The sequence below is a fragment of the Mustelus asterias genome, chromosome 2 (genome assembly GCF_964213995.1).
Source record: "Mustelus asterias chromosome 2, sMusAst1.hap1.1, whole genome shotgun sequence".
Taxonomy (NCBI): Eukaryota; Metazoa; Chordata; class Chondrichthyes; order Carcharhiniformes; family Triakidae; genus Mustelus; species Mustelus asterias.
This window is the reverse complement of record NC_135802.1, coordinates 40,458,319-40,485,158: the sequence shown is the minus strand read 5'-3', so window position 1 is coordinate 40,485,158 and position 26,840 is coordinate 40,458,319. Positions and strand designations below refer to the sequence as shown.

At 43.1% G+C, this 26,840-nt stretch overlaps 1 protein-coding gene across 1 annotated transcript; it reads left to right on the top strand.

Annotated features, from left to right (window-relative positions):
• Positions 1-8,205: 8,205 nt before the first annotated feature.
• Positions 8,206-19,352, top strand: LOC144503200 (patched domain-containing protein 3-like). Its single transcript, XM_078227686.1, has 4 exons — positions 8,206-8,934; positions 12,964-13,085; positions 13,182-13,327; positions 17,695-19,352. Exons 1-4 carry the CDS (start codon positions 8,206-8,208, stop codon positions 19,350-19,352), a joined length of 2,655 nt encoding a protein of 884 aa, XP_078083812.1.
• Positions 19,353-26,840: the final 7,488 nt, after the last annotated feature.

The following is a 26,840-nucleotide window of genomic DNA, read 5'->3' as shown; positions in this document are numbered from 1 at the left end:
GAAGGCACTGGATACTGCAAAGACTGTGGGCCCTGACAATATTCCAGCAAAAGTACTGAGGACTTTTGCTCCAGAACTAGCTGTTCCAGTACAGCTACAACACTGCCACCTGCCCAACAATGTGGAAAATTGTGCTCAAAATGTAGGACAAATCCAACCCAGCCAATTACTGCCCCATCAGTCTACTTCGATCATCAGCAAAGTGAAATCAGGGGTCGTTGACACTGCTATCAAGTGGCAGGTACTCGGTAATACTATTGACCTTTAGTTCTGTGTCTGTCAGGGCCACGCAGCTCTTTACCTCATTTTCTCCCTCACTTCCTCTACAGCTCTCAATACTCCCATTTATTGTGTAACTCTTTGCCTTGTTTGACCTCCACAAATGCATCACCTCATACATCTCGAGGTCGAATTCCATTTACCACTTTTCTGCTCACTTGACCAGTCTATTGTCTCTTCAAGGCTATTGATGTCAGCAATCGTCACTCCTACATCATCCCTGAAATTCAGTTCTTTGTCACTTCTAATACTTCCAAATTCTCAAATTTCAAGCATTTAGCACTCCATATACAATTACATTTTTGCAGCAACCAATCTGCTCAATCCCACCCACTCCTATACATTTAATGCTTTTGTCCCTTTTCTCATCTTTGTTTATTTCCCCTGGTATGTCCTTCACTCTCCCTCCCTTTAAGGCCAAGATTTGCAGGTAGACTTCAGGCGCAATGGCTTAAATCAAACTGGTTGGCCACAGAGAGCATTATTGGGTCATGCACTCCTCTGTTAAAATGTCACTATTTTAGTATCATTCTAGAATGCAAAAATAGTCCTGGCTTTCTCTTTACTGCAAATTATTTTCTTAAATATCTTTCCCTTGCCTCCTCCACCCTCACCTCCAACAAATGTGGACTCCTTTGTCACTAACATTGAGGCCATCTATTCAGCTAACTCTGCCGGTCCCCTGATTACGTCGAGTCCACCAGGTCCGATTTCCTCTAACATTCTCCTTTGTCCTGAGAATCTTCTCATGCTTCCTTGACACTATTCCCACCAAACTAGCGACCATTCAGTTTCCCATCCTGGATCCTATGTTGCCTGGCATGGTTAATGGTTCCCTCTTCTCAGGTAATGTTTGCCTCCCCTTCAAAGCTGTTGTCCCAACTCCCTTCTTCCAAAAGCCCAACTTTGACCCCTAGATCCATGCAAACTAATGTCCTACCTCAATCTCCCTCTCTTTTCCAAAATTCTTGAACGTGTTGTTGCTTCACAAATCTGAGCCGATCTTTCCCACAACTCTAGATCTGAACCCCTCCACCCACACCATAGCATTGAAATGGCCCTTACCAAATTCATAATTGATTTTCAATATAACTGGTACACTGTGGCTTCTCTTCTTCTCCCACAATGTTAGGAATCCTAAAAGGATCTATTCATGGCCCCTTACTACTTCTCATCTACATGCTGTTCCTTGATGGCATCATCTGAAAAAACAATGCCAATTTCCAAGAGTATGCAGATAACACCCAGCTCTACCATACCACTGCCTCTCCATAACCCTTCCACTTCCTCTGATCTGTCACATTGTTTATCCAGCTTCCAGTTCAGGATGAGCAGAAATTTCTTGCAACTAAATATTGGGATGACCAAAACCATTGTCTTGGGTTCCTGTCACAAACTCTGTTCCCTAACCATGAACTACATCATTCTCCCTGGTCACCTGTGAGTTTGAGCCAGACTTGATCCGAAGATGAGCTTCCAACTACATTCTGCTCCATCATCAAGACTGTCAACTTTCATCTTTGTAATAGTCAGTGGTCATGGTTCACATTTGTATCAATGACATAGGTAGAAAGAGATGAGGTCCTGCAACAAGAATTTAGGGAGCTAGGAGGCAGATTGAAAAGCAGGATCTCAAAGGTTGTAATCTTGAGATTACTCTTGGTGCCATGTGCTAGTGAGTATAGGAATGGGAGGATATAACATGTGTGGATGAAGAGATGACGCAGGAGTGATGCTTCAGTTTCCTGGATTACTGGGTCTGTTTCTGGGGAAGATGGGACAAGAGAAAGATGTGCAAGATGGGATGGATGTACATCTGGTGATGATTGCACCAGAGCTGGAATGGGACCAACATTCTTGGGGGGAGGTTTGCTATTGCTGTTGTGGTGGGGTTAAATCAATTTGGCAGGGGATGGGTTATGGAGTGGAGGTACATTAGGAGGTGATGCACAGCCAAATAAAGAAGAAAAATCAAGTCAGTCTGGAAGGCAAGTGAAGATAGACATGTTAATACAAAAGGGAATATGGCTGGATAATACTTATTTTAATGCAAGGAGTCTTATGGGTAAGACAGATTAATTGAGAGTGTTGATTAACACATGGGAGTATGATACTATTGCTATCACAGAGACGTGGTTGAGGGAGGGACAGGATTGACAGTTCATTATTCCAGGGTATAGAATCTTCAGGCAAGATGGGTCATGGGGAGGGTTGTTGTAAAAGATGGAGTGGTGTCGCAATATTGATCAAGGAGTCAATTACTGCCATAAGGAGGGATGATATCTTAGCAGTCTCCTCAATGAGGCCATATAGGTGCCACTTAAAAACAAAAAGTGGCAATCATGTTGCTGGGAGTGTACTATAGGCCTTAAACAGTCAGGGAAAGATAGAAGAACAGATGTATAGGCAAATCTCAGAAAAATGTAATAGTAGTAGGGGATTCCAACTTCTCCAATATTAATTTGAATAGTCAAAGTGTGAAAGGCTTAGAGGGGGCTAAATTCTTAAAGTGCATCCAGGAGAGCTTTTTTGAGCCAGCAATAGAAAGTTCTACAAGAGAAGAAGGACCCCACGCACCCCGGACATTCTCTCTTCCACCTTCTTCCATCGGGAAAAAGATACAAAAATCTGAGGTCACGTACCAACCAACTCAAGAACAGCTTCTTCCCTGCTGCTGTCAGACTTTTGAATGGACTTACCTTGCATTAAGTTGATCTTTCTCTACACCCTAGCTATGACTGTAACACTATATTCTGCACTGTCTCGTTTCCTTCTCTATGAACGATATGCTTTGTCTGTATAGCGTGCAAGAAACAATACTTTTCACTGAATGTTAATACATGTGACAATAATAAGTCAAATCAAATCAAATCAGTACTTGACGTAATTTTGGGGAATGAAACCATGCAGGTGATATGAGTGCCAGTGGGGGAGCATTTCAATGATAGTGACCATAATGCAGTAAGATTTAAGGCAGTTATGGAAAAGGACAAATATGGACAAGAAATAAAGGTCCTGAATTGATGGAAGGCCAGTTTTTAATATGATAAGACAGGATCTGGCCTAAGTGGACTGGGAGCAGTTACTTGTCAGAAAGTTCACATCAGAGCGGTGGGGGGTCATTCAAAAAGGAAATAGAGTACAATGCCAACATGTTGCTGCAAAGGTATAGGGTGGGACCAAAAAGTCCAGAGAACCCTGGATGTAACTACAGATGGGCAATAAATGCTGGCCAGCCAGTGACACTCATGTCCCACAATTGAATAAAAAAAATGTCAAGGGATATACAGATTGGATAAGGAAAAAACGAGGCTTATGATAGTTACAAGGGAGTCAAAACAGTGATGCCTTAGTGGTATATAGAATGTGCTGGGTGGGTACTTAAAAATTAAATTAGGAGAGTGAAGGAGGGGCACGCGAAAAACACTGGTGGGCAAAATAAAGGAAAATGCCAAGGTGTTTTATAGGGATATTGAGGGCAAGAGGGTGACCAGGCAGACATGGCAATCTGTGTGTGGAACTGAAACAGGTAGGCAAGGTATTAAATGTTCACTATGGAGAAGGAAAATGTAGGTATAGAAATCAGGGGACAGTGATATAATTGAAAAGATTAGCATTGAGAGGGAGGAGGTGTTAGCAGTTTAAGTGGGCTTAAAAGTGGACAAATCCCCAGGCCCAGATGAGATGTATCCTAGGCTACGGTGTGAGGCAACAGAGGAGATTGCAGGGGTCTCTCGCTAATTTTAAAATCCTCTCTGGCCACAGGAGAGGTCACAGTAAGAAGTCTCACAACACCAGGTTAAAGTCCAACAGGTTTATTTGGTAGTAAATACCATAAGCTTTCGGAGCGCTGCTCCTTTGTCAGATGGAGTGGAAATGTGCTCTCAAACAGTGCAAACAGACACAAAATCAAGTTGCAGAATACTGATTAGAATGCGAATCCCTACAGCCAGCCAGGTCTTAAAGGTACAGACAATGTGGGTGGAGGGAGCATTAAACACAGGTTAAAGAGATAATCAGGAGAGGTGCCAGAGGACTGGGGGACAGCTAATGTGATACCATTATTCAAGAAGGGAAGTAGGGAAAAGCAAGGTAATTAAAGGCCAGTGAGCCTAACTTCAGTGGTAAGGAAATTATTGGAAAAAGTTCTGAGGGCCAGAATTAATCTCCCCTTGGAGTGGCAAGGATTAATCAAGTATAGTCAGCATGACTTAATCAGAGGGAGATCATTGTTTGAGTCTCCTGGTTGCAGTTCAGTAAAGGAGACACGAGTTCTGCTTCTTCATAAACTACCTTTATTTCTTTGATCCAACACACATACAATTCTCCACCAACACCCAGTGCCACCTGTAGCCCCTTTATGTATCAGTGACTTCAACTGAACAATTGACATCAAATTAGGACTTAACTGAACGGCCTGTTAACCCATTCCTAACAGTCTCCTCTTGGAGAAAAAAAATATTTTGATGAATATTGTTTCCACAGAAAACACAAAACACACTCTATTTCTCTTTTTTTAAAAAAACATACATTCACAGAAAGATATGCCCTTCCTTAATAATGTCCAAAAGTTTCTTTCAACTTGCCCCTCTCTTAGTAAAACAATTGGATAATTGATAGCTACTATCGACCCATTTAATTTTTGATATTTCCCCTTTGTCCAGCATTTGCTTTAAGCTGGCTGTGTCGATCCTCAACCTTTTCTCATTTACATTTTTTCTGGAGTGCGCATTTTCCCAGAGGGATTTATTGTCAATGTGACACTCAATGGGTATTTTACCCGAATCCCCTACCTGTAGCCCCTTTATATATCAGTGACCTTTATTGAACAATTGACATCAAATTAGGGCTAATTGGAAGGTCTGTTAACCCATTCCTAACAATCATGTCTAACAAATTTGATTGAGTTTTTCAAGGAGGTGATTAGTTGTGCAAATGAGGGGAGTGCAATTGATGTAGTCTGCATAGACTTCAGCAAGGCTTTTGACAAGGCCCGCATGGGAGACTGATCAAGAAGGTAAGAGCCCATGGGATCCAGAGAAATTTGGCAAATTGGATCCAAAATTGGCTTAGTAGCAGGAGGTAGAGGGTGATGGTGAAGGTTGTTTTTGTGACTGGAAGCCTGTGCCCAGTCGTGTACAGCAGGGATCAATGCTGTTTGTCGTGTACATTAATGATCTAGACCTGAATGTGGGAGGTACCATCAGCAAGTTTGTAGATGACACAAAAATTGGTGGTGTGGTAAATAATGAAGAGGAGCCTTAGATCACAGGGTGGGCTGGTCAGATGGGAAGAAAAATGATAAATGGAATTTAACCCCTAAAAAGTATGAGGTGATGCATTTTGGGAGAATTAACAAGGCAAGGGAATATCCATGAACAGTAGGATGGTAGGAAGTGCAGAGGATGAGAGGGACCTTGGGGTGCATGTCGAGAGATCCCTGAAAGCAACAGGACAGGTAGATAAGGTGGTTAAAGTAGGCATATGGGCTATCTGCCTTTATTAGCCGAGGCATAGAATTTAAGAGCAGGGAGGTTATGATGGAACTGTATAATGCACTTGTTAGGTCACAGTTAGAGCACTGTGTGCAGCTCTGGTCGCCACACTTTAGGAAGGATATGATTTCACTAGATAGGGTGCAGAGGAGATTCACCAGGATATTTCCTGGGCTGGACCATTTTAGCTATAAAGAGAGGCTGGCGAGGCTGGGGTTGTTTTCCTTAGAGCAGGGAAGGCTGAAGGGGGGACCTGATTGAGGTGTACAAAATTCTGAGGGATGTAGATAGGGAAGATCGGAAGAAACCTTTCCTCTTAGTAGAGGGGTAAATTACCAGGGGGCATTAATTTAAAATAAGGGGCAGATGATTTAGAGGGGATTTGAGGAAAAACCTTTTGACCGAGAGGATGGTGGGAATCTGCAGCTCACTGCATGAAGTGGGGGTAGAGGTGGAAATCCTCACAACGTTTAAGAAGCATTTAGATGGGCACTTGAAATGCCATAGCAAATACAAGGTTACGGACCAAGTGCTGGAAAATGGGATGAGAATAGATAGGTGCTTTATGGTCGGTGCAGATACGATGGGCTGAATGGCCTCTTTCTGTGTTGTAAAACTCCAACACCGCCTGTTTTTGCCGCTGCTTCAGCTGATCTGCTTTTGGAAACCTCATCCATGCATTTACAAACCTTGACTATTCCAGTAGTCTCCTGGTCAGCCTTCTATCTTCCATCCTTCATAACCTTGAACTTATCCAAAACTCTGCCCTAATTCTAACTCATCTGAAGTTCTGTTTATCTATCAATCCTGTGCTTCCTAATTTTCATTAGCCCCAGTCCAGCCACTCCTTGACTTTAAGATTCTCATCCTTCCAAATTCCTCCATGGTAATGACACTCCCTGTCTCTGTTACTTCCTCCAGCCATGCAACTGTCCTTTCTGTGCTTCTTAAATTCTGGCCTCTTGCATATATGTAATTGTAAGCGATCCACGATTGGCAGCCATGCCTTCAGCTGCTAGGTGTTAGCCTTCTGAATTTGCTCCCTTGATTGAATGAAGGACTAATTGTAATATATCCAAATTTGCTGACAGCATAAAGCTAGTTGGGAAAGCAAGCTGCAAGTAATAAGAAATAAATTAGCAAGCCAAATGGAATGTTAGTTTTTATTACAAGGGTGGTGGAGTATCATAGCGAGAAAGTCTTGCTGTGATTGTATAATGCTTTGGTGAGATTACACTCAGAGCACTCTGCACACTTTTGATCTCCTTTCCCAAGGAAAAATGTATTTGCCTTAGAAGGAGCGTATCAAAGGTTCACTGGACCTTATTCAAACATATAGGACCCCGAGGGGGCTTGACAGGGTAGATAGTGAGATGTTTTCACTAGTGGGAGACTCTCAAGCAAGAGGACATAGCTACAAGATAAAGGGCCGGTCATTTATAACTGAGGTGTGTAGAAATTTCCTCTCACAGAGGGTGGTGAATCTCTGGAATTTTCTGCCTCAAAGGGTAGTGGAGGGTGAATCATGAGAAGTATTTAAAGTGGAGGTTGATAAATATTTGATAGAGCAAGGAATAGAGGGCTATGGGGAAATGGCATGGAAAAGGAACTGAGGCCCGCATAGATCAGCCATGATCGCACTGAATGGTGCAGCAGGCTTGAAGAGCCCGGTGACCTACTCTTGTTTCTATTTCTTGTGTTCTTGTGTTTTGGACTGATTCCGGGGATGAAGAGAGTGTCTTAAGAGATTGAATAGAATGGGTATATATTCTTCGGTGTTTAAAGAATGCTTGGTAATCTCATCAAAATATAAAATTCTTAGCAGATTTGACAGTCTAGATGCTGAGAGACTGGTACTTCTCGCCAGTTTCGAACCATGGGTCTTATTCTCATGGTGGCTACTTAGGACTGAGATGAGGAGAAATTTTGTAATTCAGAGGACTGTTCATTTTTGGAATTCTCTACTTCAGATCGATGCGGATGATCAGTTTTTGATTATATTCAGGATCGAGATTTATACCTCTCTCCTCCTTTAAGATGCACCTTTGAACCTGCCTCTTTGACCAAGGTTTGGTCTAATGTGGCTCAGTGTTAAATGTCGACATGTGACTCTCCTGTGACGCCCCCGAAGAGGATTTCCTACATTAATGGTGCTATATAAATGCCAGTTATGCTGATATACCTAGATGCCCAAATTTTATCAGTCCCCACTTCATAGTACTGAATTGAACCGAGTCATGGGTTACCAGAATGATGGGTAATCTCTCAGTCCAAATGTTTTAATTAGAATCAGTCAATCTATACAATGCATTACATGACATAATCCATGTTAGGAAAAACAGTTTTTAATCTTTGTTTTTTTTTGTCTTTCAGAATATTGAGTTTGTTGAATTGAAAATCTTGGAATCAAAGCTTCAGTTCTATTTTTATCATGGCTTGGTGTCAGACGGACTGTATTGAAAAACCTCTCTGCGCAGCATTCAGGAAACTGGGAACTTATGTTGGGCAAAATCCCTGGTGGTTCTTGCTGGTTCCTCTGGTTGTTTCTGGAGGACTAGGGGCAGGTTTTTTTTTCTTTGCTGAAAGTGAAAACAACAACATAGAGTATCAGTTCACACCTATTAATGGACCAGCAAAAGCAGAGAGAGAGTTCATTAAAGAACATTTTCCAACCAATGATTCTCAATTCTTCTCCAGACAGAGGCTTTATGCAGAGGGGGCATTTGCTTCTTTCATTGCTGTTTCAAAAGGTGGCAACATCCTTACAAAAGCAGCATTCGAAGAGATCCTGTTAGTTGATAAAAAAATCAAAGAAATTCAACTTTATGACAATGGCACTGCCTACAATTATTCTAATCTATGTGCAAAAACAGGAGCCACTTGCTTCTCAAATGCACTCTTAGATTTGTTAAATTATGATCCTTATCTGGTTGAGAACACAACTATTTCTTACCCAATATCAAATAATGCTTTTGTTGCTAATACAGTGGGTGGGGTCGAATTAAATAAAATTGGAACTGTTATCAAAAAGGCTCAAGCTTTTAGGATGCATTACCAATTGAAAGAAGATGATGCAAAAAACAAGAGACTCAGTTTACTTTGGATTGAAAAGTTTCTTAGTGAATTCCCAACAGATCTTGCAGATTCAACACACGTTGAGGTAAGGATTTAAAATAAGCAGATTAACTGTTTTGGAGAATTCCCTCTCTTCCCCCAACATAACTTGCCATGATCAGAAAAGTTCTATCTGTCACATTTTTTAAATCATTGACTTTCTTCGTAAATATAAAATTGAAATATTTGGGAATTTGTGTTCCTGTGAGGTGCCTGAAAAGTTTCTCTACTCATAGACTTCTTTTGAAAAGTTACATTGCAAAAAATTTCACAACTTTATCACATTTCACTGAGAAATAATGCAAAGTTGTGTAAAAATAATAAATATCCACAGATTTTATACTGTTGCTTCACTAACTTGAAATTGTTATACTTTATTAAGCTTTTAAAAATTGTTTTTGATAACCAGATGTGCCTTTATAAATGTGTAAAGCCTTGTTTTTAGTATACAGAATATTTGCATTAAGTAAGGCACTTTTAAAATTTATCTTTAATGGTTAATGAGTTGTGTTCAATCAGACTAAAGTTAACTTGTTATTAGGTTTTCAGTGAGGCATAGTTGGCTGTGATATGCTGAGTAAGAAGTTTAACAACACCAGGTTAAAGTCGAACAGGTTTATTTGGTAGCAAAAGCCACACTTTTGTGGCTTTTGCTACCAAATAAACCTGTTCGACTTTAACCTGGTGTTGTTAAACTTCTTACCGTGTTTACCCCAGTCCAACACCGGCATCTCCACATCATGTTATATGCTGAAACAGGATTGTAATATGATAAGATGCAAGAAACCTATGATATTGCTATTGATGTATCTGACATAATCTTTCCAACTTCTTCGATGATCCTCATGCAAGGGGAATAGAAATCTGAACATATGGAATCTGGAACTCTCTCCTTGCAAAGGTTTGGATGCTGAGTTGTAAAGTTTTCAAGATTGGAATCCATAGATCGTTGTTAAGTAAGAGTATCAAAAAATGTGGAGCAAAGGTGGATAAGTGGGATTGAGGCACAGATTAGCCATGATCTAATTGAAAGGCAGAACAGTGTGAGGGGCTGAATGGCTTATTCCTGTTTCAGTATGCTGAGAGCCAAGTAGGTCACATTTATCAGAGATTGGTCCTTATTTCAGTTGTTTTTGCAAATTCCTATTGATAGGGTAAAATATTGTGCCATTTTATAATACCTTTATAAAACATATTGTGCCTTATGTCTTTGAGGGATACCTCAAAGTCCTTCATATATTGTACTATTGAGGTGAGGGTAACTGTTACATAGGTGATCTAAGTCTATTTGCACACAATGGTAAGAAGGGTATTTGCCCAACTCCCAATTACAAAAGTTGGTTGTGAACCAACCAAGCAGTCCCATAACAAAGGGAGAAATGGATCCTGGCAGACCCGACTCAGCTAAGTCCAGAATTTTTGGGTGGGAAGGTTGTGGGTTTTGGAGGCCAGTTAGGAAGGCACAATGTGGTGTATCATCATGCGGGTTGCCTCTGATGCACACAGGGCCACCCCCAAAGGATTACTGCTCCTTCCTCCTGCATTTTCACCTCAAATGGTAAAAGCCTGCACTCTGAGTCTTGTCTCCCTGCCCATGCCAGCCCTGTTATGTGTGGGCAGCGTAATATTTTGCTCAATTGGCTTGTTAATAAGCTTAGAAAATTCTGGATAAACTCAGCAGGTCTGGCAGCATCTGTGGAGAGCAAAAACTGTTTCAAATCCATATGACTCTTCTTCAGAACTGAAGAGTGGTAGAAATGTAATGGATTGTTTAATTGGTGAGGGGGCTGGAGGAGATGGGGTAGAGTAGAAGGTCAGGGATAGGTCAGAGCTAAGGAGAGATAGACAAAGATGTCATGGACACAAGACAAAGGAGATGTCAGTGGCAGCATTAAGGACTAAAGAAATGCTGATAGTAGCATAAAATAGCAGAATGTGTTAATAGAAGTACAAAGGTCAGTGCTCAGTGAAAGCAAAACAAGACAGCTGGCCCTGTGGGGTTAGATATATTTGTATTAGGACAAACCAAGAAAACAAAAAATGAAAAGGGGGCCAAGATGGAGGGGAATGTTCATAGTCTAAAGCTGCTGCACGGTGGCACAGTGGTTAGCACTGCTGTCTCACAGCGCCAGGGACCCAGGTTCGATTTCTGGCTTGGGTCACTGTCTGTGCAGAGTCTGCACATTCTCCCCGTGTCTGTGTGGGTTTCCTCCGGGTGCTCCGGTTTCCTCTCACAGTCTGAAAGACATGCTAGTTAGGTGCATTGACCCGAACAGATGCCGGAGTGTGGCGACTAGGGGAATTTTACAGTAACTTAATTGCTGTGTTAATTTAAGCCTTACTTGTGACTAATAAATATACTTTACATTTTTTTAATGTTGAATCTAGAAGGTTGTAATCAGAAGATGAGGTATATACAGTTTTGGTCTCCTTACTTGAGAAAGGATATACTGGTACTGGAGGGGGTGCAGAGTTGAGAGGGTTGACTTATGAGGAGAGACTGAGTAGACTGGGACTATACTTATTGGAATTCAGAAGAATGAGGGGGGATCTTACAGAAACAAATAAGGTTATTTAGGGAATAGATAAGATAGAAGCAGGGAGGTTGTTTCCACTGACAGGTGAAACTAGAACTAGGGGCATAGTCTCACAATAAGGGGAAGCAGATTTAGGACTGAGTTGAGGAAGAACTTCTTCACCCAAAGGGTTGTGAATCTATTGAATTCCCTGCCCAGTGAAGCAGTTGAAGCTACCTCATTGAATGTTTTTAAGGCAAAGATAGATGAATTTTTGAACAGTAAAGGAATTAAGGGTTATGGTGAGCAGGCAGGTAAGTGGAGTTGAGTCCACGAAAAGATCAACCATGGCCTTATTGAATGGCGGAGCAGGCTCGAGGGGCCAGATGGCTTACTCCTGCTCTTAGTTTTCATGTTCTTATGTTCCTCCAGTTTGCATTGGGCTTCACTGGAGCATTGCAGCAGGCCAAGGACAGACATGTGGGCATGAGAGCAAGATGCTAAGTTGGAATGACAAGTGACCGGAAGGTTGGGGGTCATGCTTACAGACAGAGCAAAAGTGTTCTGCAAAGCAATCACTAGTCTGCGTTTGGTCTCCCCAGTGTAGAGGAGACCACATCGGGAGCATTTGTAACAAGTCCCATCTGCCCCAGAACTGATCCTAGTGCCCTTCAGAATTTGTTCTCAATACCCGAAGGAGTGTTAACAGGGTAAATAGAAACTGGTCCCTCTCGAGATCATCAAGAACTTAGAGGGCACAGATTCAAAATAATTGGCAAAAGGAGTAAATGTGATGTCAGCAAAAAAAATTTCACCCAGAGCCTGGAGCGAACATCCTGAGAGGGTGGTGGAGGTCGGTTCAATCGATGTATCAGGAATTGGAATGCTATCAGAAAAGAAAGAATGTGCAAAGCGACAGAGATAAGGCAGTGGAGTTGGCCTAGGTAGAATGCTCTTTCAGAGAACTATGCCTAACTCTGCATTGTAATGACTTTGTGATTATTTTAAATATAAGATAGTCACTAATAAATCCAATAGTGAACTCAAAAGAAACTTTTTTTTGCCCAAGGCCTGCAAATAGTGGGAAACTTGCGATCACATGGAAGAGTTGAGGCAAATAGCACAGATGCCTTCAAGGGAAAACTAGATAAGGAAATAAAGGAGAAAGGAATGGCAGGATACGTAGGGAGAGTTGGATGCAAAAGGATGTGAGGAGTTTCATGTGGAGCATTAACACCAACTCAGACCAATTGCCCTCTTTCTGTCCTGTAAGTTCTATGTAAAATATTTAACATGGTAAAAAGAAACGATACAGAATTGTTGAAAAATAATTAATTGACAGGTAGATCATACATGATACTATATTGTATACAAATACTTTTACATATCAAACATAATATTGGATTCAAGTCATTGAATATACTGAATGGCCTCCTTTTGTACAGTAAGATTATATGAATGAGACAAGGAGGAGGTCTTCTCATTTGCTATTGTACATTCAGAAACATTTTGTTACTTGATGATAATCTGTAAATAACATTTATTTTCACTGATTGCAGGTTTCACATTTTACTTCTGTCTCAAGGCAAGAAGAATTTGAAAAAAATTCCAAAAGAATTATTCCTCTTTTTTCTGTAACATATTTGCTTTCAATATCCTTTTCCATCTTGTCTTGTGTGAGGTAAAGTTAATTTCCCTGGAACTTGTAGCATACTTTTATACAATAAATATTTCACACAAAATGTTATTTTATAGAAGGTATGTCATTTATTTTCAGGCTTGACTGTGTGAGGAATAAGTTCTGGGTTGCTGCCCTGGGAGTTATATCAGCTGGATTAGCTGTGCTTACTGGGTTTGGATTGCTGCTGTACTGTGGGATGTCATTTGCCATCAACACTGCCAATGCGCCATTTTTGATTCTAGGTCAGTATTTCATCAACAATTTTTAGAATATCATTTGTTTGTCAGACAGGCTTATATATAGATTTTGGTCTGCAAGTCCTAGCGATATTTTTGGCAGTGAATTGGTAGTGCATTGTAATCTGGCAGCATTCTGGCCATTATAGACGCTTGTGACTAAAACCTACCCTACACCGAAGCATCATAAATGCTGAGCTAGAACTTCATATAATTTCCACATGTAGTTGAAATGGCTAATTATATGTAGATATAAATAAAACACAGCTATATGTATGTGATTTAGCATATCTTTTATAATTCAAATCTACTACGCAAGGTGCCACAGTGTTGCTGCTTCACAGCTCCAGGGACCCAGGGTCAATTCTGGCTTGTGTGTTAGTATGTGTGGAGTTTGCACTTTCTCCCTGTATCTGAGTGGGTTTATACCGGGTGCTCCGGTTTCCTTCAACAGTCCAAAGACATGCACGTTAGGTGGATTGGCCATGGTAAATTTCCCCTCAATGTGTCTGATTCTGTGCCCTGTGATGGACTGGCATCCCATCCTGGATGTACCCTGCTTAATGCCCAGTGTCTGTCAGAATAGGCTTCGATTCCCCACAAACTTGAATTGGAGTAAGTGGTTAAGTGAAAGTGAAGGGATATAGTACACAATGTCCAGGCTTAGTCACTATTTTTTATTTTTTGCTAATAGGCAACCCAAAACCATCAACTACATCACATGGGTAATATATATAATAAAAGCTTGTAAAAATTGCGGGGGTACGGGGAGGGGGTGGGTGGCGGGGGCAGGGGGTGTTGGCTGCAGACAGTGGGCAGGCTGTCAATGGCATGGTGCCCTAATTTACAGATCCACCGGCCTTTTATGAAGAGAATTGCCAAAATTAACCAGATTTACTTGTTACCATGGTGAAGGCTTCAAATCCCACGATTCACAAATTAGAGGTTAGGGACATTAGAAGACATGGTGACACAGTGCTTAGCACTGCTACATCACAGTGCCAGGGACCCGGGTTTGATTCTGGCCTTGGGTTACTGTCTGTGTGGAGTTTGCACATTTTCCCTGCATCTGTGTGGATTTCCTCCGGGTGCTTCGCTTTCCTCCCACAGTTGAAAGATGTGTAAGTTAGATGGATCAGCCATGGTAAATGGCTGGGGTTACTGGAATAGGCTGTGGGGGAAGGCCTGAGTAAGATGCTGTTTCAGAGAGTTAGTGCAGACTCAATGGGCCGAATGATCTCCTTCTGCACCATCGGGATCCTATGGTAATCCAAACACAGATTTGCCATTCAAAATATTAAAGAGATGTGGAGTAAGTTGCCAGAGGAGGCTGCTTAAACATTCAATCTAAACTGGTTCAAGAGGCAATTGGATGGAGAGGGATTGGCAGATATAGGTTTATATTTTGTTCAATGTATAAACCATTTCAAAAATATGAACTGCATAAATTGAGAAAATATGTTTGTATTAATTCCCTTATAAGGAGTTTCCTCATATACAGTGTTGATAAGTAAATAGTGAAAGCATCAAGTATATTTATTGATTATTTGCTCGGATAGAAAATGTGCTTTGAGAATAATTTTGCATAAATAGTTGCTGTTTTCTTCTACTTTGATTAAATTTGATAGACAATAATGTCATCTATTGAGACTTGCCATTAATTTGCAAAGAAGCATTCAGTTAACAAAGAGTTTTTAAAAAAAATTTTTATTTATACTTTTCCAATTCAATCAAATCAAGTCCAATTCAGAGTCTCAACAAGTTGAGACATTTCCGATCCAGGCTGACAAGACAGGGCAAGCGACCATTTACCCTGTCCTGGACCTGATCTACATGAGCCAAGCTGATTGGAGGAGGGAAAGCAATTCCTCCTCCAAGACTTGAGCTCATTTGCATCTTAGCCAAAAGGCCGAGACATCGCTTGTAAAAATTGCTTCATATGAAACATATGAAGCTTCAATGTAACCTAATGACCTCAACCAAGTGCAGCATCCGCATAACTACACTTGATCTTAGCCAAAAGGCCGAGCAAAGAGTTACTTTTCCTTAGTGTATAATTTTTAGAAAGTAGGTAAAAAAATTGAAATATCAACTAATGACAGTTCAGCTCAATGCTTTCCCTTCACTGTCAGATATATAGGCCGGGATTTTACCAGCTTGGTAAAATCGTGTGAGAGCCGAGAAATCAGGATCATGCCCGATTACCCGGCTCTCGCCATCTTACAAGAGCTGGATTTTCATCGAGGTCAGTATCTCACCGGAAATGAATAATTTATTCAAATTTATTATAATTTTAATTTGCATCTGTTTAGCGAGCCCGGCGCTGAATCGCCCGGGCTTGTGTGCCTTTATGGCCTTGCTGGGAGAGGTTCTGTCTGAAGAGGAAAACACCTGCTCCCCATGAAAGGGGAACAGACGTGTTGGCCTCGCCGGTGGAACTGGAGGCCATTGAAGCCCCACCGGGGGATGCCCCTTGGGCAGTGTCACCCTGGCATCTTGGCAGTGCCAGCCTGGCACACTGGTAATTCCCACTGGGCACCTTGGCACTGCCCACTGGGCCTAAGGGGGTGGGGTATATTGGGGATGGGCATATGGGGTGGGGCCTATGGGAAGGAGCTTATGGGGGTGGCCTAAAGTGGGTGGGGCCCAAAGGGGTGGCAAGTGCCCACTGGGTAGTGCCAGGGAGTGGGGCATTTAGGGGGGGGGCCTATCGAGGTGGAGCCTGTGTGGGGCTATGGGGGTGGAGCCTGAAATGGCGGGGCTTATAGAGGCAGGACCTGAAGGTACAAGGCCTGAAGGGATGGCCTGATCACAGTGGGAGAGGAGGCCGCTGCCTGTGATCGGACTGGGGTGGGGTGGGATGGGTGGCCATTGCACACTCAGCATTGCGATCGGTTCAAGGGGGAGAGGGGCATGATCAGTCTGGGTGATGGGGGCTACATGTTTGTGCGGTGTGGAGCTCATGATTGGCTGCAAATCGGCTGCAAATGTGGGGGCAGGGTGGCACAGTGATTAGCACTGCTGCCTCACAGTGCCAGGGACCTAGATTCAGTTCAGGTTTGGGTCACTGTCTGTGTGGAGTTTGCACATTCTCCCTGTGTCAGCATGGGTTTCCTCCGGGCACCCTGCTTTCCTCCCACAGTGTGAAAGACGTGCTGGTTAGGTGGATTGGTTATGCTAAATTCTCCTTCAGTGTACCTGAACAGACGCCAGAGTGTGGCAACTATGGGATTTTCACAGAACTTCATTGCAGTGTTAATGTAAGCTGACTTGTGACTAATAAATAAACTTTAACTTTATATGTTGGGTAGGGGGGGGGCGGAGTTTGTGAGGCTGCCTGCAACAGCAGGGGCCTGACAGCTCTCTGTCTGTCTGTCTGTCAGACCCCTGCTATTGAAATTGCGCATGTGAAGAATCAGAGGTCTGCACATGCACAATAGCTCCCTCTACAGTTACTATTGTGCATGTGCAGGCACAGAGGTCTGCGCATGTGCAATAGCTCTCCCTGCAGGCTGGCTGGCGAATTAAGCCCAGCCCACTGCCTGCAGCAGCTAGAAATGGTCTAGCCCATATTTTCAATGTCTAAATCCATAAGATTGGGCATGAAAACGCACCCAAAAAAATGGATCAGGAACTCTTCCATTTTCACGCTAGCTGAAAAGTTAGAATCATTCTCGTAAAGTTCCACCCATAGCTTCAGGTGTCACCAGAGCATGCTATTTAAGAATTTGGTTCTCTTATTAAGTTATTCAGAAATACGGATACAAACATATCAATAAACAAGTCAGAACAGAGGCAAAGATCTCTCATTTAGGTTACTCTCCCAGACCACATGAAAAGCAGGAAGATGAATGCATTTCCCTCGCAAAACTACAAAAGGATCAAAGTTCTCCACTATAAAAGATTACTAAAAAAAATTGGGACAATTTTTGCCTGTTTTAAATCACTTGAGGCAATTCTTTGTTTCAACAGATTATAATTTTATTCCTAACTGAATTCTGCAGGAATAACCGTGAAAATTGTTTACTAATAGCTAGATTATTTATCCACCTGTGTTACTAACTGGAAAAAGTATGATGTAGCACTTTTAAAGAACTCAAAAAATCTATTGCAACATTTAATTGTGTGGAAGTAGACTCAGTCTTCTGCTTTTCTCTTGCAGTTAGCAAATGTTGCACCTCCACTCGTGCTGTATACAACTGTTTGACAAATTGTATATGTGGCTACATACCATGAACACAAAAAGAAAGTCACGATAGTACTTTACTTTAAAGAAATATTCTTTCATTAACTTACTAGAACAGTTCACTAAAAATATTGAAAAACTACCAAGTTAATGACTGATTTATCATACATTACACTTGGATCTGCAGGTATTGGTGTAGACGATATGTTTATTATGCTCGCCAGCTGGCAAAAGACAAAAGTCCATGATAAAGTCGAAGATCGCCTGGCAAAGACTTATGCGGAAGCAGCTGTTTCCATTACAATCACCACTCTGACTGATGTTTTGGCCTTTTACATTGGTACCATGACACCTTTTCCATCTGTGCAGTCATTTTGTGTTTACACAGGCACAACTGTTCTGTTCTGCTTCATTTACAACATTACGTTTTTTGGAGCTGTTCTTGCATTGAACGGGCGAAGAGAAGCCAGTAACAGACATTGGCTGACATTCAGAAAGGTTGAAGAAGATCATAAACCAGGAAAATCTAATCTCTATGGACTATGTTGTGTAGGTGGGAGCTACGATCAAGAAACTGGGACAGAATCAGAACATAAAGTTTATTTTTTCTTTAAGAAATATTATGGTCCTTTCCTTACAAACCGATGGACCAAGGCAATTGTGGTGCTCTTGTATATTGGATATTTGACTGGCAGTATTTATGGCTGTTTACACATCAAAGAAGGAATAGATCTCAGAAATCTGGCCTTTGATGATTCATATGTGATTAAGTTTTATGATGATGAGAGTGATTTTTTCTCCGAATATGGACCACGAGTCATGGTTACTGTCACTGACCCTGTGGAATATTGGAATTCCACTGTTCAGGATGAAATTGAAATCTGTCTGGGCAGATTGGAAAATAACTCCTATGTAGATCGTGAACTATCAGAGTCCTGGCTTCGTGTATACATTGACCATGCTGCAAATATGTCACTCGATATAAGGGAGAGAAATACATTCATTGGAAACGTATCAAAATTTTTAAAGTTTATCCCAACATTTCAACAAGATATTGAGCTTTCAGAAGATAACATGAGCATTAGAGCATCACGATTTTTCATTCAAATTGTGAATGCCAGTGAATCATATGATCAAAAAATCATGTTGATTGAATTAAGAAACTTGGCGAAGGAATGTAGAATCCCTTTACTTGTGTATCATCCGGCTTTCATCTACTTTGATCAATTTCTTGTAATAGTGACCACTACGGTCCAGAATATAATTGTGGCCGCTGCTGCCATGTTAGTCATTTCTTTACTCTTAATACCTAATCCAGTCTGCTCTCTGTGGGTAACATTTGCGATTGCGTCAGTTTTAGTGGGTGTGGCTGGTTTTATGGCTTTCTGGGATGTCAGTTTAGATTCTATATCGATGATTAATCTGGTCATCTGTATTGGATTTTCTGTGGACTTTACAGCTCATATTTCATATATGTTTGTTTCAAGTGATAAAACAAGTGCCAATGAACGAGCTATTGATGCACTGTACACTCTTGGCTATCCCATTCTACAAGGAGCTCTTTCAACTATAACAGGCATTGCAGTGTTGTCTATTGCAGGAAGTTACGTATTTAGAACATTTTTTAAAATCATGTTTCTAGTCATATTTTTTGGTGCTGTTCATGGCATTATACTTATGCCAGTGTTTCTAACATTTTATCAAGCTTGTGGCAATCAGAGTAGTGCTCCCTCAAATATAAATGACAGTAAAGAGAGTAGCCAGAGCAGAAATGTCCACAGCTACCAGCACGTTCATCATAGCAAAGTAAATGGAGCTGATTCCTGTGAACTGACAGAAAGGTAGTAGTGTTTGCCTGTTGTCTGAGACCAAGGAGATCTGTAGCAACTTTATTAATATATTATTTTCTTAATTGTGATCCCAGGGCCTAATTGGGAGCACTTATTCTTTTTCCCCAAAGTTCTATCATGTTGTCATAACCTGGATAAACTGAATTTAAACTGTGACTCCCCCCGACCCTCTGACTCACACTCTGACCCTCTGACTCCCCCCGACCCTCTGACTCACACTCTGACCCTCTGACTCCCCCCGACCCTCTGACTCACACTCTGACCTTCTGACTCCCCTCGACCCTCTGACTCCCCCCGACCCTCTGACTCACACTCTGACCTTCTGACTCCCCTCGACCCTCTGACTCCCCCCGACCCTCTGACTCACACTCTGACCTTCTGACTCCCCTCAACCCTCTGACTCCCCCCGACCCTCTGACTCACACTCTGACCTTCTGACTCCCCCTGACCCTCTGACTCACACTCTGACCCTCTGACTCCCCCCCGACCCTCTGACTCCCCCCCGACCCTCTGACTCACACTCTGACCTTCTGATTCCCCTCGACCCTCTGACTCCCCCCCGACCCTCTGACTCCCCCCGACTCTCTGACTCCCCCCATACCCTCTGACTCCCCCCATACCCTCTGACTCCCCCCGACCCTCTGACTCCCCCCGACCCTCTGACTCACACTCTGACCTTCTGACTCCCCCTGACCCTCTGACTCACACTCTGACCCTCTGACTCCCCCCCGACCCTCTGACTCTCCCCCGACCCTCTGACTCACACTCTGACCTTCTGATTCCCCTCGACCCTCTGACTCCCCCCCGACCCTCTGACTCCCCCCGAACATCTGACTCCCCCCGAACCTCTGACTCCCCACATACCCTCTGACTCCCCCCATACCCTCTGACTCCCCCCGACCCTCTGACTCCCCCCGACCCTCTGACTCCCCCCGACCCTCTGACTCCCCCCGACCCTCTGACTCCCCCCGACCCTCTGACTCCCCCCGACCCTCTGACTCCCCCCGACCCTCTGACTCCCCCCGACCCTCTGACTCCCCCCGACCCTCTGACCCACACTCTGATCCTCTGACCCCCCCCCGACCCTCTGACTCCCCCCGACCCTCTGACTCACACTCTGGCCCTCTGACTCCCCCCGACCCTCTGACTCCCCCCGACCCTCTGACTCACACTCTGGCCCTCTGACTCCCCCCGACCCTCTGACTCACACTCTGACCCTCTGACTCACACTCTGACCCTCTGACTCACACTCTGACCCTCTGACTCACACTCTGACCCTCTGACTCACACTCTGACCCTCTGACCCACACTCTGACCCTCTGACCCACACTCTGATCCTCTGACCCACACTCTGATCCTCTGACTCACACTCTGATCCTCTGACTCACACTCTGATCCTCTGACTCACACTCTGACCCTCTGACTCACACTCTGATCCTCTGACTCACACTCTGATCCTCTGACCCACACTCTGATCCTCTGACTCACACTCTGATCCTCTGACTCACACTCTGATCCTCTGACTCACACTCTGACCCTCTGACTCACACTCTGATCCTCTGACTCACACTCTGACCCTCTGACTCCCCCCGACCCTCTGACTCACACTCTGATCCTCTGACTCCCCCCGACCCTCTGACTCACACTCTGATCCTCTGACTCCCCCCGACCCTCTGACTCACACTCTGATCCTCTGACTCACACTCTGATCCTCTGACCCACACTCTGATCCTCTGACTCACACTCTGATCCTCTGACTCACACTCTGATCCTCTGACTCACACTCTGATCCTCTGACTCACACTCTGATCCTCTAACTCACACTCTGATCCTCTGACTCACACTCTGATCCTCTGACTCACACTCTGACCCTCTGACTCCCCCCAACCCTCTGACTCCCCCCGACCCTCTGACCCACACTCTGATCCTCTGACTCCCCCCCGACCCTCTGACTCACACTCTGACCTCTGACTCACACTCTGACCTCTGACTCACACTCAGATCCTCTGACTCACACTCTGATCCTCTGACTCACACTCTGATCCTCTGACTCACACTCTGATCCTCTGACTCTCCCCGACCCTCTGACTCCCCCCGACCCTCTGACTCACACTCTGACCCTCTGACTCCCCCCAACCCTCTGACTCCCCTCAACCCTCTGACCCACACTCTGATCCTCTGACTCCTCCCCGACCCTCTGACTCACACTCTGACCTCTGACTCACACTCAGATCCTCTGACTCACACTCTGAATTGCACTCTTACCCGTCAACTGCCATTCCCCAACCTGACCGCCCTCAATCGACTGGCCAACAAACGAGAGACTGACACTTCGGCACAGAGGCCCGCTGGTTTCACCCTCTCCAGCGTGAATAGGCCCCACTCCTGAATACTACTGATATTCATGCTGGTGCCTCTGCACTGCATGGTATGTGGGAGATTCTTCTCTGAAAAAACAGTGTGAATTATTCCAGTTTTCCCGCAAATTCAACACTTAGATTTTTTGGGGGAGAATTGCCCCCTATATCTGAAACCATTATACAGTTAGAATCCTCCATTATACATTAAACTGCCCTCAAACCAGACAAAAGTATGTGCATAATGAAGCAGGTATGAAGATTCATGAGAAAGTTTTTCAAAGTATGCAATAAGCATGACACATATTTAAATAATTTCAGAGGTGGACTTTGGAGATATTTTTATTTTTTTCAAGTGGGACACAGATATGGCGAGATTTTTTTCATAATCCTTTTCACCCTGTAATGGGGAACCTCCTTCCATCCAGTGATTGTACAACTGAATGGCTTGATGGACCACTTCAGAAGAAATTAATAATCAACCATTATGTTCTTTTTAAGGGGCGTCTGGACAAATACATGGATAGGATGGGAATAGAGGGATATGGTCCCCGGAAGGGTAGGGGGTTTTAGTTCAGTCGGGCAGAATGGTCGGAGCAGGCTTGGAGGGCCGAAGGACCTGTTCCTGTGCTGTAATTTTCTATGATGACTAAGGTAAGAGTTGCAGACCAGATTAGGGTGATAGGTTCCTTCCCTGAAGGACATTAGTCAACCTGTTGAGTTTTTAAGAACAAAACTAAAATGAGCAGATTTATTGAACTTAATTTCATAATTTATAATGCTGGGCAATTTATCTCATAATCTCTAGCCAGGGTAATAACTAATTACGTTTTTTAAATACGAATGCAATAGGTACAATTATGTCAGACAATAAATTCCCATGAAATAATAACTGCTAAATCAGAGATATTCTTTCCTGTGGTGTTCAAATATTTATTTGCAATTGTTTGGCAATCAGAGTGTAAACGAACGTCTCAACTTGTAGACAAAATGGTAATCACTTAAATCACTGGTTGTTTTGACGCCTGACATACTCAAAAATTGCAGCTTTATGTGCATTTGTGAGCCATCGTAATTGTTTTGTTATTAGAAATTTAAAAATTGGTGCCACCAACATATTATTATGAGCCAACCTTTTCATTGGCTGCAAACCTTTTTGGGGGTGGTGGTATATGGTTTGATTGATGGCACCTAAGAAGCAGACAGCACCTCTGAAAGAGGAGATATAGGCCTGAATTTTTCGGATGGCAGGGTCTTGCTTCCCACCAAGAGTCTGCAGGGAACTGCCCTGAAGTCATTTCATGTATTGAGTGGCTGCAGGTGGGACTTGCAGCAAATCTCATTCCTCTATTACCCATGTGCTCACTGACCTACATTGGCTCCTGGTCAAACAATGTCTTGGGTTTCTAAATTCTGATATTTGTTTTGAAATCCCATCACAGCCTTGTGCCCCTCGCCCATTACCTCTGTAATCTTCTTCAGAGTGGCAACTTCCCAAGATATCTGCGCTCCTCGAAAGGTGACCTCCTGAGGTCCCTCATTTTAATTTCTTCACAATTGGTGACCATGGGCCCAATTTTACCATCAAGTTGCGCCTATTTTTGGGCACGAAAACTTGGTAAAGTTGGGCGTGAGGCGCCCGCCTCCGCACCCGTTCCCCCTTTACCAAGGCTGCGATCGAGACCATGCCTGAAACAGGCACGATGGCCATTTAAATGCATTTGCAAGCGTTTAAATTGACTTAATGGACTGCACACACAACCTTACCGACACTTCCTCCTTTACCACCGCGTTCGCCTATCCAGAATCGGCGTGAAGCAGACCTGCTCCATTAAAGTCCGATTCGGGCACTCCCGTTAGTGAGGAGGTAAATGCTGAGCATCTGCTTGAGATTGGTGGGGGGGGGGAGGCGAGAGGGGTGGTCCGCTGCCACTCTGCCTGAACTCAATGAGGGGGAAGGGGGGGGAGGGGCCCATGATCAGTCTGGGTGCCACAGGGGATGGGTGGGGTAAAGGATTCAGTAATGTTGTGGGGGTGGGGCAATGTCTGTGTGGGCCAGGGGGAGGCATTATCCAGCCTGGGAGAGATTTGGCAGGGGAGCCGCATTCTATCATTTGTTTTCTGCACATGCGCAGTTGGAGGCTCCGATCGGAGCTGCAGGATTTTGGGTGCGTTAAGCCCCGCCCACAGGCTTCTGCAGTGCGATTCGGAATCGCTGATATTTTTTCAGGCAGAGTGCGTATGGGGGCACCTGAGAATGGGCCTAAAAGTCAGATCTGAAACACTCCTAGTTTCAAGTCCGCCCAGCACTTAGAATTAAAATGGTAAAATAGGGCCCCGCACCTTCAGTTGCCTAGACCCCGGGTTAGAAATTCCATCTCTGATCTCCTCTGCTTCTCTTCCTTACTTTCCTCTTTTGAGACATTCCTTAAAATCTACCTCTTTGACTAAATCTTTGGTCATCAGACTGAATATCTCCTTATGTGGATCAGTGCCATATTTTGTTGTGTAATGCTCCTGTGAAGTGTCTTGGGATGTTTTATTATGCTAAAGGTGCTATATGAACAGAAATTGTTATTTCCTATCTGATACCAATTATACTTCAAAAGTAATCCATTGATTATGAAGCAAGTCCAGATACCCTGAGGCTGTGACAAGGCATTGTTTAAATGCTGCAGCTTTTGTTACCCTTAATACAATATAAATGTCCTTTCTTAACTGTACATTCTGCACAATTTCCTGGAGCATCTTTAATGAATGGATTATTGAAATTGCTTCTACATGATGTATGGCATGTGGCTTGACTTGCAACAAATGATAACATGCTTTTCTTGTGTGACAATTAAAGTTATTTTGTTTTTCATATAACTTTGTCCATGATGATTGTCAGGCCGAATATGTAAAAGATGAACTGTTACAGCAGTATTACTGCCAGATACTGCCTGAAAACACTTTATTCAAATAAAGTGCATGGTTTCACTGCAATGATATAAAAATAATTTGTCCTTGTACACATCGCATTTACCACTCTCACCATAAGTGTCTCTATATCTTTATATTATGGAAGCTAGAATTGTTCACCATACTTTAAATGTAAACTAACTTGCATTCTCTTTAAGTTTAACATAATTTCTCTGCTTTTCCATTATGTCCCTCAGAAATGACTGGGTTCTTTGTTTACCTTTTTGGTCTTATGAACCTGCATCACTACTTTTAATGATTTTGTGCATCGCATCTCCAGATCTCTCTGGTTCTATCTTCATTTAAACATTTACTTTCCAAGGAATATATATGCAGACTCCTTATTTTTTCTGCCAAAAGGCACCTCTTACATATCTCTACTGATGTTAATTTGCCCATTCTGCAAAATTATTGACTTCCTATATTTTGTTTTCTTCACTACATCCACAATTTGAATTGGCAAATTTTGAAATTGTATTTCTGATTCCCACATCCAAATTATTTCATGGTTGGCATACAACTAAGATTCATAGATATCATATTGATTGTATTTCAAAGCACTAAGTATTGTCTTAAAAGAATCAAAGCCCTTTTTAAATTCTTCCTAAGAAACCTCAACTGCACTTCACTTGTCGACTCTCTGCAATCAACACAGTCAAACATGGGATTAATTTTTACAGTCCATTCGCCATGGGCTGGCAAATGGTTGGGGGAAAGCTTAGGGTGAGGGAGCCTAATAACTACCTGCTGTCATGGGTTATTGCCAGTGGGAAACTCAACAGCTCATTCACCTGCTAGGGAATTTTCACAGTAACTTCATTGCAGTGTTAATGTAAGCCTGCTTGTGACTAGTAAATAAACTTTAACTTTACTTTTGCCGGGCAGCCAATTGGACTACTTCAGTGGTCAGATAAGTGCTACTTCCCACTTCTGTGATATGTTGCGCACATCAGGAGGGCTTGATATACCACATAGGTAGACCACTAGGTGAAAGCCTAGCAGCCCACCACTGGATTCTGATGTGGAGCTCCTTCCCTTATGGGCATTCCATGGCCCACTAATGAGGTCCTCAGTGATGATGGCTAGCCTTGCAGTATTGGTGCTGTTGTTGCTCAACTGTATGCCCTCCCTGCCACAACCCCCCACACCTATCCATGCCATAGGTGGTCTGGTTGCATGGCCTCTGATTCCTCCAAACTAAATCCCCATCTTTTGAGGCTGACTGTCATTGAAGCTCACCCTAATGTAACAGCCTGAGTTCTGGCCATCACTAATGAGTGCTGAGGCCACTGAGTTGTCAGTCTTCTGATTAGGTTGGCAGCTCTTTGGATTCAGGCTGCCATTCTTAATCTCTTAATTAACCAGTGCCAGCAATATACCACCATGCGTTCCACCATCTGTTGAAGAGGGTTACCTGCTACTTTTAGTCCTGGTGTCAGGACTAAAGAAGCTGGCAAAATTCAGCCTGAATTGTCATGAATAAATCTGTGTCAGTTTTCATTTATTAATCCACATTGCTCATTTGCTGTTTTATCTCCCAATCGTGGATTTTAATCGACCTTCGGTAATTCTCTTTCAACTCATTGAAAACAACCCTCAGTTGCATATTATCAAAAATAATTTTTCCTTGTCTTGAGCATGATAATAAACCTACAACAAGAACATCAATGTGAAAATTTGTAAAATCACCATGTCCACAAAAAATTAGGAGAAATCCAGTCTGGCCAATGACCGTTTCTAACTGTCTCCTCGTGATTATGAGCAAGTGATGGAAGGTGTCAACAGTGCTTTCAAGCAGTACTTGCACAACAATAATCTGCTCACTGATGCTCAATTTGGCTTAAGCCAGGCCACTCACCTCCAGACTGTCTAATGGCATTGGTTCAAACATGGGCTGAAGAGCTGAACTCAAGAGATGAAGTAGAATGAATGTCCTGGACAGCAAGACTGAGCGTGATATTAAGGAGCCTTAGCAAAATTGAGGTCAATGGGGATCAGGGGAAACCTCACCATTGGTTGGAGTCATACCAAGCAGAAAGGGAGACAGTTGCCTTGTTGGAGATCAATCAAGTCAGTCAGACATTGCTAAAAGATTTTCTCAGGGAAGTGTCCCAGGTCCAACCATCTTCAGCTGCTGCATCAATGACCTACCCCAATCATAAAGT